Raw genomic sequence first — 12,753 nt, 5'->3', positions numbered from 1 at the left:
AGTGTTATTTGTCATTACTATCAGGAATCAAGGTAAAAACCCAAGTGCAGACTGTGTGAAGTAACAATGTTTATTGTAACCACCAGGGCAGGCAAAACGACAGGTCAAGACAGACAGTGGTCAACAATCCAGAGTAGAGGCAAAGGTACAGGACGGCAGGCAGGGTCAGGACAGACAAGGGTCAAAAACCAGGAGGACGAGAAAAAGAGAAGCTGGGAAAAGACAGGAGCTGACAGGACGACCAGTGGTAAGCTTGACAAATAAGACCAACTGGCAACAGACAAACAGAAAACACAGGTATAAGTACACAGGGGATAATGGGGAAGATGGGCGACACCTGGAGGGGGGTGGAGACAACCACAAAGACAGGTGAAACAGATCAGGGCATGACAATTACTAAGCATTTACCAATTGAATTAGAAAATGTAACTTAAACCCTGTATGAATCATGGATCTTGGAGATCTTGGGAAATGCACTGTAAGTCTAACTATGCCTACGTAACATTTAATGATGTTTCTCTGTGAAAACCGTTCTCATGGGCACACAAATCCACAATAATGTAGGACTATGCCATTGCAAAATGTAATGCTTCTAACCCAAAGAGTCAACTACAAGCCTACTGTCATTAACATATACTTGTTGGATGGAATGGATGCGCATTGGTGTCTAGCTGTAGGATAGTTGTCTAGTGGTATTGTCAATAATCATCAGCTGATCCAGGAAAGAAAACAAATATTGATAGAAAGTAATAAAGCTGTATAAATGGTCTGGTACTTCTGGCCCCGGACGGCACGAGAAGACCAGTACCCACGCGCGCCTGAAAAACAAAACAATGAGCGCTCTAAACAACTGACTAACAAAAACAAACAATGATAAATCAACAGATAAAACTAATGCACTGGAATGAAGGCTATTTTTAATCAGGGACGCATGGCAAACAAATGGCAAAAATTAGGAAGTACAAAGGAAAATCTATGCATAAAGAGTACTGCCACATATACATAAATGGTTTAAAACATGACAGAGAGGTAGGGTTGTTTGAGTTGAAGATTTTCATATTTACTACTAAATTATTTAGAGGACACCCACAAAGTTCAAATTTTGTTGCATTTAGGGGAGCTAACATCTCATTCAGGGGAGCTGAGCCCCCCCCTGGCCGCCCATAACTCACACGTTACTGGTACTCTCTGTATACAGCCATGTATTTTTACTAGTTGTTGTTATTCATTATTCACTGTATTACTATCTCAATTTTATCTCATTTATCTTTATCTTTGACGCTGCATTTCATGTTAGTCGACACCTGAAGCTTGACAAATAAAATGTGATTTTGATTTGAAATCCAAGAAACCAAATGCTCTGTGCGTGTGTGTCTGTGTTTGTGTGGATACTCAAGTGTGTGTGTGTTGTATAAATGGGCTTAACCAGCTTAGTCCATCTTACATTAAGTGGATCTATTGGTTGCCCTTTTAATGCTTCGGTCAGCTCTGGTCAATGGTCCTGCTGCACATGTAGCGTGTGAGTGCCAGGATGAGGGGATGGGCTGATCTGGCCAGGGATGAGCCAGTCTGTTATAAGACAAATTAAACACAGAGTGCGAATAAAAAGTGTGTGTGTGTGTGTGTGTGTGTGTGTGTGTGTGTGTGTGTGTGTGTGTGTGTGTGTGTGTGTGTGTGTGTGTGTGTGTGTGTGTGTGTGTGTGTGTGTGTGCCATCCAATGATAGCTCAGAGTATGGTTTAGCATGAGATCGTTATTATAATCATGACCTGGTTAACAAGCTGTTGGTTTCCCAGGAACGTACCAGTGTATTTCCTATAGTGAACGTATCATTTTGTGTGTGTGTGTGTGTCTGTGCGCGTGTGCGAGAGTGTGCGTGTGTGCTACATTCACATATAGAAGTGTTACATATGGAATGTTTGGAGAATTTGGGCATTCTAATAAACAGAACAGAATGGAGTTTGTTATTTCTGGATTGGCTGTATAAAGTTGTGATGCATTTTTTAACTGAGCTGACATAATGTTCTGTATACATGTTTAAATGGTTAATTGAAACCATATGCTGTACCTAATGGCTAGACATCAACAAACCTACAGAAATAGTGGGATTTAGCTCAATAAGCTGGCTAAATAAACTGGCTTAATACCAAATGGTATAAATACCTATTTCATTGTGTTCGAGCAGAGTCGTGCAGTTCATCTAAATGTAATTAAGAAGTTGCTGAGAAAGCAAAAAGATACTTCAAATTTTTCCATCAATGAAAAAGCCATCGTTTGACTTGTTGACATATATTGTAATAGTTCATTGGGAAGAACTCTGGGTTACTGGTTTGGGAAGAAAATGGGAGTGAAACAGAGGTTGTATTCTGTACCGAAACAGCTTTTGATGACATAACGTTTCAGTGCCATCCGTTAGAGACTTAGAACTTGGCCAGTATTAACACCAGAAAAGGAAAAACAATGTTACTGAAATATAAATGGGGGGAAAAGTCCTTAGAGCCAAGACCCATCATTTTCAAACCATTGGCTCAGTTCTGAGACGTGGAGAGGATGTGAGAGCATCAGGGTTGACGTCATCAAAGCGAACAGAGGAAGCAAGGTGACTGGGAAGAATATCTGTTTTCCAAACTTTTGAGGGTTTGAATAGGGGTGGGAGTCTTTCCAAAGGAACGTGCAGCAATAACAGGACTGAAACGTGAACACATCATCTTCAAGACATAAACACTCTGTACAGGGTGATGATGAGGTGGTAAACCAACCCATAAGGACAGGACAATGGAAAGCACTAAGAAACATCCCACTGGGCAAAAATGTTAATAAAATGTTGGTTCAACGTAATTTAATTGAAATGACCTGGAAACAACATTGATTCAACCAGTGGGATTGCACTGTTTTCTGGGGGATTCATAACAGTATATTTTCCTCCTTTTGTCAATGTTTTGCCTTCGAGAGATGATTGAAACAATAAATTGTCTGTCACGATCGTTGTAGTGAGGAGACCAAAGCGCAACGTGATGTGAACACATACTTTTAATGAACGACGAATAAACACAAAGAACACGAAGAACACGAAGAACACTAAACAAACTAACAAAATGAATGTGACTGCTACAAACAAAGACTGCATACATGCAACTTCATCAAAGACAATAACCCACAAACCATACTGGAAAATGGCAACCTAAATAGGATCCCCAATCAGAAACAACGATCAACAGCTGCCTCTGATTGGGAATCAATCTAGGCCACCATAGACCTACATATGTCTAGACTAGACTAGACACACACCTAGACATACAACATTTTTTGTTTCTGGTGTCCTTTGACAGCTCTTTGGTCTTGGCCATAGTGGAGTTTGGAGTGTGACTGTTTGAGGTTGTGGACAGGTGTATTTTATACTGATAACAAGTTCAAACAGGTGCCATTAATACAGGTAATGAGTGGAGGACAGAGGAGCCTCTTAAAGAAGGTCTGTGAGAGCCAGAAATCTTGCTTGTTTGTAGGTGACCAAATACTTATTTTCCACCATAATTTGCAAATAAATTCATAAAAAATCCTACAATGTGATTTCCTGGATTTTTTTTTCTCATTTTGTCTGTCATAGTTGAAGTGTACCTATGATGAAAATTACAGGCCTCTCTCATATTTTTAAGTGGGAGAACTTGCACAATTGGTGGCTGACTAAATACTTTTTTGCCCCACTGTACATATGGGATGAGTAACGTAGGATATGTAAACATTATATAAAGTGGCATTATTTAAATTGACTAGTGATACTTTTATTAAATCCATTTATTGAAGTGGTCAGTGATTTGAGTCAGTATGTTGGCAGCAGCCTCTCTATGTTAGTGGTGGCTGTTTAACAGTTTGATGGCCTTGAGATAGAAGCTGATTTTCAATCTCTCGGCCCCAGCTTTGATGCACCTGTACTAACCTCGCCTTCTGGATGATAGTTGTTTAATTAAAGAAGTTGTTTAATTTGTCTGGGAGCAAGACGTCAATATCCGCGACGGGGCTGGTTTTCTTTTTGTGATCCGTGATTGTAGTGGGTAAATTCCCAATCTGGCCCTCAAACCATCACGGTCACCTAATAATCCCCAGTTTACAATTGGCTCATTCATCCCCCTCCTATCCCCTGTAACTATTCCTCAGGTCGTTGCTGCAAATGAGAACGTGTTCTCAGTCAACTTACCTGGTAAAATAACGGATAATAAATAAAATAAAATAAAATTGTCTGTAGACCCTGCCACATACCTCTTGTGTTTGAATTGCGACTCCAATTTGCTTCTATACTGATGCTTTGCTTGTTTGATTGCCTTGCGGAGGGAATAACTACACTGTTTGTATTCGGTCATGTTTCCACCTAAAACCATGACCTAGGCCTTCAACTAGATGGATGGTGAGATGGAGGAGAAATCGAGGGACAGTTGCTTTAGTTTGGGATGACCATGTGGGACATGAAAAAGAAAATGATCTGAAGACGAAGGATGGAGGTGATGGAGGTGAACACAGAAGCAAGCAAGGACATGGCTCTTTAAAATGGTTGGATAGCAGTACAGATGGTCAAAGCTCTCAATTATGCTAGTCTTATCAGAAGTCTCTGGAAGCTACTGCAATTTGGCAAGTTGAGAATCTTGAGCAATTCGGTTAGGTGTGAGTAGGACGAATGTTCATTGTCAAATTAATCATACGTTTTTGTAGCCCCAAGCTTCCCAGTAGCCCACAGTTGTTTTGTTTCCAAGAAAACCAGGGTGTGAGTAAGAAGCATGTTCATTGTTAAATGAATCATGGGTTTTTGTAGCGATAGGCTACACAGCTGTAGTCCACGGTGGTTCCTTTGGAAACGGTCAAAGAAGAAGTACACACATGCTCCTCAAATCATCTCTGCAGTCCAATGCTGGATGTCTTTTCAATCTAAGATGGCCGCCAGAAAGGCATGAGCTGTGTTCGAATACTCATACTAACCACACTAACCGTACTATTTGTGACGTGAATTGAGTATGTAGTATGTTTATTGGTCATAGTATGGATATAGTTAGTATGCCAAAAGTTCCCGGATGTCGCCAAAATATGAAGTATACAGGCAGAGGACACTATTTCCGTACTTTATGGCCCATAATGCAAATATTCAGGAAATGGGCGTGGCTTCACATCGTTTTGAGATTTGAAGAAAATGGCGGAAAATATGCAGCTGAAGTACAACGATAGCGGATACAAATTCATTGCTTTAACTAATTATGACAAATGTTAAGAAAAGTTTGAGCAATGAAATAAAGTAATGACTTTTCAAATAAGTTACCTTACACGTTATGTTGACTGACAATTTGTTAGCTACGCTATCCTTACGAACCACATAGCATATCATTACAGCAGTATGTATGTACTGGAATGTCAAACTTGCCAGTATATTAACTATAGGCTATCTAACTACCCAGCGTTTGTTGACTTGATTATTCCAGTCATTCTTAGCTTTGCTAAATGCTATAGTCGTTGTGCGTTCTCAATGGACGTGTGGGTGCTTTCGTATATTCGGTCTGGCAATCTACTCCGATTTCAGAGCACTCTCGTCTGAGTGTACCAGAATGCAGAATAATGAATTTAGGAGCGCTCAACACCCCTTTGAAAATGGCCGGTGTCAGTAAACGTTGGCAAAACACCCGTTGAAAATGGCCGGTGTCAAGTCAACATCGGCAAAAAAAACGTAATTAAATTGTTGCCAGAGAGCGAAACGCTCTGAATTTACAAACGGACAATCTGACAACGCTCTGAATTTACAAGCACACTCTGGCACTCCACATTGAATTTAAGAACACACCCGAAGTTGTAAAATGTCTAACTAGTCATTTGTTATGCTAACTAGCTAACAAGAGGTTTCATGGCAACAGCATCAACTTCCGGTAGACAGGCGAAGAGCTAGTACGCTCAACTGAAAGCATACTGTTCGTATATAGTATACTAAAATGAACTAATAGTATATAGTGTGTAGTATATGCTCATGAAGTATGTAGTATACAGTATGTTAGTATGGGTATAGCCGAACACAGCTATGGTTTCCACTAGTAACCACAGCCACAAAGTCAAAATTGGCTATATCGTAAAAATATATGAAAACAAAAATTACTTATTTGGTCTTAATTTAAGGTTAGGGTTAGGCATAAGGTTATCAGTGTTGTTAAGGTTAGGTTTAAAATCACATTTTAAAAAGATGTTCTTTAGAAATGGGTGGGGTGTGCGTGGAGTGACATGTGCGTGGAGACACAAATGGGACTGTGACCAATTGGTATCCAGACGACAGCCCTGCAGTGACGCAAGAATTGAACATAAACAAAGAAAGGTGAAATTGGAAAACCATTACAATGTCAGTCTTCTTCAGCAATTTCAACAAAATCTTCTAGAAGAGCCATTGTCTTGAAACTTGTACTGTAGATGCAGTGCAGTCTGCAGACGGATAGTTTGATATGGAAGGAGATGAAGAGCACTTTGAAGTGTGTGAAGATAAATGGAGGGAGAAGGAGAAGGAGGGGGTCTGACGGCACTTGAGTGATTTACAGTGGGGATCAGAGGAGGTTGGCGGGAGGAGTTATAGGAGGACGGGCTCATTGTAATGGCTGGAATGGAATGAATTGAACAGAGTCAAACATGTGGTTTCTATATTTTTGATGTGTTTGATACGGGTTCAACGAGCCCGTCCTCCCATATCTCCTTCCACCAGCCTCCTCTGCTGGGGACATATGGAATTCATTGGACTCACGTCTGCCTCACCTTACTTTCCTCTATTATGGTAGCATGTGTTTACCATGAAGAGGCAAATCAGGTTAGGGATTAGGGGCTAGGCACTCTCCACGGGCTCGGAAGAAAGCGGATGTTTACGGTTTTCAGGAATACGGTATTTTCAACCTAACTTCCGTTTCCCCTGAAAAACGGATGTGGGGACTCAGGAGTCTTCTTACACCTGCTACGTTAGGTTAGGGGCTAGGGGTCAATTTGGGATTCAGCATAGGCTGTTTTATAATCCTTTTCTGGTCCACTAAGACCTCGTCACTTTTTCCGAGACCCTATTTAAGGTTTCATGCTGCAGCATAATAATTGGCAGCTGGCTCTGGCTGCAGACAGATTTTTTCCACACACTTTCTTTACCATTCCAGGAACCTTTTGTTTTAACTTGTATCCACTTCGCTTTTTTGTTAGTAGGGGAAAGGAAGAAAGGGAGGTGGTTGTTTGGTGGAGAGGGAGGAAAAATGACAGATATATATGATGCCATGTGTCCTTTGTGAGGCTTCGCATCCTCATTCACGCACGAGGCGGACCTTGTATCCCAGACTGCACTGGTGCACCTGTGACTGGTTAGGCAGAGCCCATAATTCTCAGATTCCATGCATTAAAAACTCATGTTGATGCCATCGTCTTTGTATACTACAGTGTGACTTCAGTTTGGGCAGCTGCCTTCTGTCAATCTGGGACCACAGTCATCTGAAGAAGCAGAAGCTTTCCCACCCCTTTCCCTCGCTCTCTCTTTCTCTCACTCTCTTTATCTCCCCCTCCCTCTCCCTTTCTCCCTCGTTCTCCTCCCTCTCTCCAGAGACATCTGGCTTTTGAGCAACCACAGTCTTCTTACCTGCTGACCTTGCATCCCACACGCAGAGGGAGAGAGAGAGAGGAGAGAAAGGTAAGAGGAATGGACTCTTGTCATTTCCTGAAGGGTTCCTGCTCGGTTGTCCCTAGGTATTTGGTCTTTCCATGCTGGGATTAATAGCTATCCCAGTCCCAGCTAAACTCTGGGGGAGGATTGTGTGTGGTACAGGGTTAACTAGTTGTCACTTGACAAGGGAAAGGAGTGGAGAGATTTTTGTACTTCGAAGTTATCTGATGCTTTTCATGTTGCGTTGGACAATATGTTGTTCTTATATTGCACCATGGCATGAATGCATTTATAAAATGAATACACTGTATTGATGCACAGTATTGTTAGTCAACGTCTTGTTAGTCAAAGGCATTAATGTGTTTGCATTTGCAGTACGGTATTATCATGTGATTACTTTAAATCAACACATTGAGTTAAATCATCTTAAAAGTGTCAATATGTTATGATGATATTTCTTGCCTTTTTTTGTCGACATTATTTAGTGTGTGTTCACTGAAAAACCTGCATTGTTGATTCATAGATAGTTCTGAGTATTTACAGTAGGGATCTGCCTCTTTTTTTAAAGAGATTTGCAGTTCACTGGTATTACCAGGTTGCTACTTTAGGGTGATTCATGAATAGTTTTGGTCAATTTAACTTTTTCAATAAATGTTCTTTCTCTCTCAGGGAACCCTAGTAGCCTGAGATGAATGTTTCTAACTTGGAATCTGTAACAAGTCCATTCTTAACCAGTTTATGTCGTCTATCATGCAATCGAAATGTCATGTATTTAACTGTTCAAATAGAGTTTGTTCTCTGTAGATTTTAAAATCAAAGTACCTCTCAGGATAATAGTAGGTAAGACTATGTATGAAATGTTCAAGATGTGGTAGACAAACTTTTGCTGACTTTCTCCCCGTTTCACTTTATGTTTTTTTCTTTGTCTCCCTTTCTCCCTCTGTCTGTTTTCCTCTCCCCAGTACAGTTATGTTTCCCCTCCGTGTCCCCATCTTTGCCGTGCTGGTCAGCCTGACCGTGGGTCAGTACGATGACTACGACTACCAGCCGGCTTCCCAGTACGGCCCGTCCAGCGCCAACTGTGCCCAGGAATGCGAGTGCCCCATCAACTTCCCCACTGCCATGTACTGTGACTCCCGCAACCTTAAGTTTGTGCCCATTGTGCCCTCAGGCATCAAGTACCTGTACCTGCAGAACAACCTGATCGAGGAGATCAAGGCTGGGGTCTTCGACAACGTCACGGCTGAACTCCGTTGGCTGGTCTTGGACCATAACCAGATCACCAATGACAAGGTCGCCAAGGGAACCATCGACAAGCTGACCGGACTTCATAAGATCTTGTTCAGCTTCAACAAACTGACGGAAGCTGTGATCCCTCCCTCCAAATCCTTGGAGGAGCTGAAGATGATGAACAACCAGCTGTCCAAGTTCCCCGCAGGGAGTCTGGCCGGCATGCAGAACCTGACCTCGGTCCACCTTCAGAACAACGAGCTGACATCTAAAGCTCTTAACGGGGTCTTCAAGGGCCTCAACAAGCTGGTGGCCATAGACTTGACCAACAACAAGCTGAAGAAGCTGCCCTCAGGCATGTCCAGTTCGCTGGAGATCTTCTATGGCGATCACAATGACATCAGCAGCATCGCAGCCGGGGACCTCAAAGAGCTGCCCAAGCTGGCGTACCTGAGGTTGGCCTACAATCAGATGACGGATGCAGGGATTCCGGCGGGCGTGTTCAATGTGACGAGCCTGATCGAGCTGGATCTGTCCTACAACAAGCTGCAGTCCATCCCTGAGATCAACGAACAGCTGGAGCATCTCTATCTGCAGGTCAACGAAATCAACAGTGAGTGATTTTCTTTGTATTTCCTCTTTTCTCTCATTCTCTTTTCTCTGCTCTCTTTCTCTTCTCTCTATTTTCTCTATTCTCTTTTCTCTCTTTCAACATTCTCTTTCCGTTCTCTTTCTCTATTTCGACATTGCAATTACAAATAAATCTAAATCAGTCATATCCATCCTCAAGTCTGCCTCCAGCAAGTGTCAGGCAATCGGTGTAGGATGTGTACATACAGTAGAAAATGTTGAATCAAGTATGAGTCAGTTCACCAAACCCCTTCCCTCCCTTCCAGAGTTCAACCTGGAGAATATTTGCAAGTTCTCTGGCCCTCTGAACTACTCCAGACTGAAGCACCTGCGTCTGGATGGGAACAACATCACACATGCCGACCTACCCCATGACTCCTCCAACTGCCTGCGCCAGGCCTCCGACATCATCTTCGACTAAGGACCCTCCCCTCATCCGCAAGTCTCCCTCTGTGACCCTCCCCCGGCACCACGACCTACCCTAAACTAATCCTTCAAACCCCAATAGGCACAATGTGGTTATATTCCAATTTCTACAATAGCATACTACTCAGAGTATATGCCCAATATGTTTCTTTATTCTAAGTGAAATGCTAGTGTGGATAATGAACCCGAAGCGACAGTGTTTGCAACAACCCTAAATATGTATCCTTCCCCCTACCGGCGAAATCGAGGTCACCTCTGTCAACTCATCGGTAGTCCTTTCTGTAAACACAGACTATGAAATAACAAACCAACAAAGGTTAGAAACCCAGGAGAGACCTTTAATTTTGCAGTGCATCATGGTATTCTCATGACAACCATAGGGAATTTTGGCCGTAGCAAATGGCTGGCCCTGTACCAATAGTTTTACTCAAATTTGCGGCAAATCAAACAATCGGCCACAATATAATGTAATGGTGCCTCGTAAAAAGCACTTGCACTGTACTTGTCTGTACTTGTTTCAAACAACAGGTGCCTTTTCTTGTGCAAAAGAGACAATATAGGAACATAGTGATTCCTGAATGAAGTGCTTTTAATGAAAAAGCAGCTCACACACTTCAAACATTCCAAAAGTAGTACTTGTTTTCAGACAAGTACATTGAGAAATATGGGAATAAATCTCACTTGCAAATAAATGCATTGCCCATTCCTCTATTGTATGTTTGTCATGATGTTTTTGAAAGGTTTCTTGTATTTAGTCAGTACACACCCAGAATCATATTGCTGTGCAAAAGACCTGCAGGTAAGGAATAAAAGTATCTAAGAGAGCTGTGTTGTGTACTCTGGTGTAATGTCTACTGGGGAAATATTGAATAGTGGAACTCTTTTGGAACCAAATTAAAACTCATATGTCATGCCAAAAGCTGTGGCATATTACCCATCTTTCTGTATGAATGTTGGGGGGAAAGTTATTAATAATCCTTATCGACAAGATTAAAAGGCTTGACACTGAATAGCTCTGCTGAAGTAATTTACTGTTTTTTTATGAGTTATTATGCAGTTAAATAAGAGTCAATCGCCCATTCATTGCAGATCACCGTTGTTATGCCGACATTTATAGAACATTTGCATTGCTTGCATGCATCTCATGGTAACTCTGTATGATAATAAAAGCTAGCATTTTAACTTTTTGTCCATTCATGGTTGCCTTGTTTGCCATGTTTGATGTGTGCTTTTGCCCGTATAGCTTTATCAGAATAACAACAATTTGTTGTGACGCTAACTTTATCTTGCTCTGTTGTGGCAACGTTGGTGGAATGTCATGTGCTATTTGGGCAAAGTATATCCAGATTTATTTTTATTATGGCTTTTGACTCAGTAATCGCTGGTGAATTTACTGTGAGAACATAACATACATTTGAATAAACTACATTTCCAATACTCATGTGAGGTAAATGTTTGTTTTAAACCTATAATACTCAGTCGTAAATTTAGCAGAAGATTTTTTTTAATGACTACATTTCCTGAGGAAACAGACAGTAAATGTGTCTGCAGTATGACAACATACACAAAACACGTGACACAAGAAGAATGGGATCTATCTAGTCTCTTACCCCCCAGGCCCTACACGTGACACAAGAAGGATGGGATCTATCTAGTCTCTTACCCCCCAGGCCCTACACGTGACACAAGAAGAATGGGATCTATCTAGTCTCTTACCCCCCAGGCCCTACACGTGACACAAGAAGAATGGGATCTATCTAGTCTCTTACCCCCCAGGCCCTACACGTGACACAAGAAGAATGGGATCTATCTAGTCTCTTACCCCACAGGCCCTACACGTGACACAAGAAGGATGGGATCTATCTAGTCTCTTACCCCCCAGGCCCTACACGTGACACAAGAAGAATGGGATCTATCTAGTCTCTTACCCCCCAGGCCCTACACGTGACACAAGAAGAATGGGATCTATCTAGTCTCTTACCCCCCAGGCCCTACACGTGACACAAGAAGAATGGGATCTATCTAGTCTCTTACCCCCCAGGCCCTACACGTGACACAAGAAGAATGGGATCTATCTAGTCTCTTACCCCCCAGGCCCTACACGTGACACAAGAAGAATGGGATCTATCTAGTCTCTTACCCCCCAGGCCCTACACGTGACACAAGAAGAATGGGATCTATCTAGTCTCTTACCCCCCAGGCCCTACACGTGACACAAGAAGAATGGGATCTATCTAGTCTCTTACCCCCCAGGCCCTACACGTGACACAAGAAGAATGGGATCTGGGTGGGTTTGGTGGATGGGTGGGAGGGGGGGTGGGTAGGTCCGTGGGTGGGTAGGAGGGAGGGAGGGAGGGAGGGAGGGAGGGAGGGAGGGAGGGTGGGTAGTGCCAGTGCAGGCATGTAGGTATGTAGATCCTATGGTCCTGGAGGGCTGCAGGGGTTGCAGGGTTTGACTGGAAACCAGAGCTGAAATGCTCAGTTGAGGTAGCTGTAACTATCCACACGGTTAGCTTTGATGTGATGATGTGTGGTAAACAGGTTTTTGGTGTTCTTTACATGGTGATTTGACAGAAGGATGCCTGCAACAGTAAGTAACGCCAAACAGGTCAAGCAGCCACTTGGGTGATGTTTGGCGGCCATTTTGTGCCAGAGAGTCATTTGTGCAGTGTGCACCACCTCCAACACAGGATCATAACTAAAGTATGGCCCAGTGGTGATTTTCCATCAGAATGACATAAACACGTAAGCCAGTGCCTACGTGTTCCAACAGGTGTACACGTAGGCACTGGTTGTTTTTACAGATGGTTTTGCAGATGTTGACAACCT

The 12,753-nt window shown here is 42.4% G+C and overlaps 1 protein-coding gene across 1 annotated transcript; it reads left to right on the top strand.

Moving 5' to 3' along the window:
* The first annotated feature begins 7,283 nt into the window (after nt 1-7,283).
* LOC129838680 (lumican-like) lies at nt 7,284-11,361 on the top strand. The gene is made up of 3 exons (XM_055905808.1): nt 7,284-7,665; nt 8,601-9,481; nt 9,765-11,361. Exons 2-3 carry the CDS (start codon nt 8,608-8,610, stop codon nt 9,917-9,919), a joined length of 1,029 nt encoding a protein of 342 aa, XP_055761783.1. The 5' UTR covers nt 7,284-7,665; nt 8,601-8,607; the 3' UTR covers nt 9,920-11,361.
* Nucleotides 11,362-12,753: the final 1,392 nt, after the last annotated feature.

The sequence above is a fragment of the Salvelinus fontinalis genome, chromosome 39 (assembly GCF_029448725.1).
Source record: "Salvelinus fontinalis isolate EN_2023a chromosome 39, ASM2944872v1, whole genome shotgun sequence".
NCBI lineage: Eukaryota > Metazoa > Chordata > Actinopteri > Salmoniformes > Salmonidae > Salvelinus > Salvelinus fontinalis.
The sequence above is the reverse complement of the archived record's forward strand: the minus strand, read 5'-3'. Positions and strand labels throughout refer to the sequence as shown.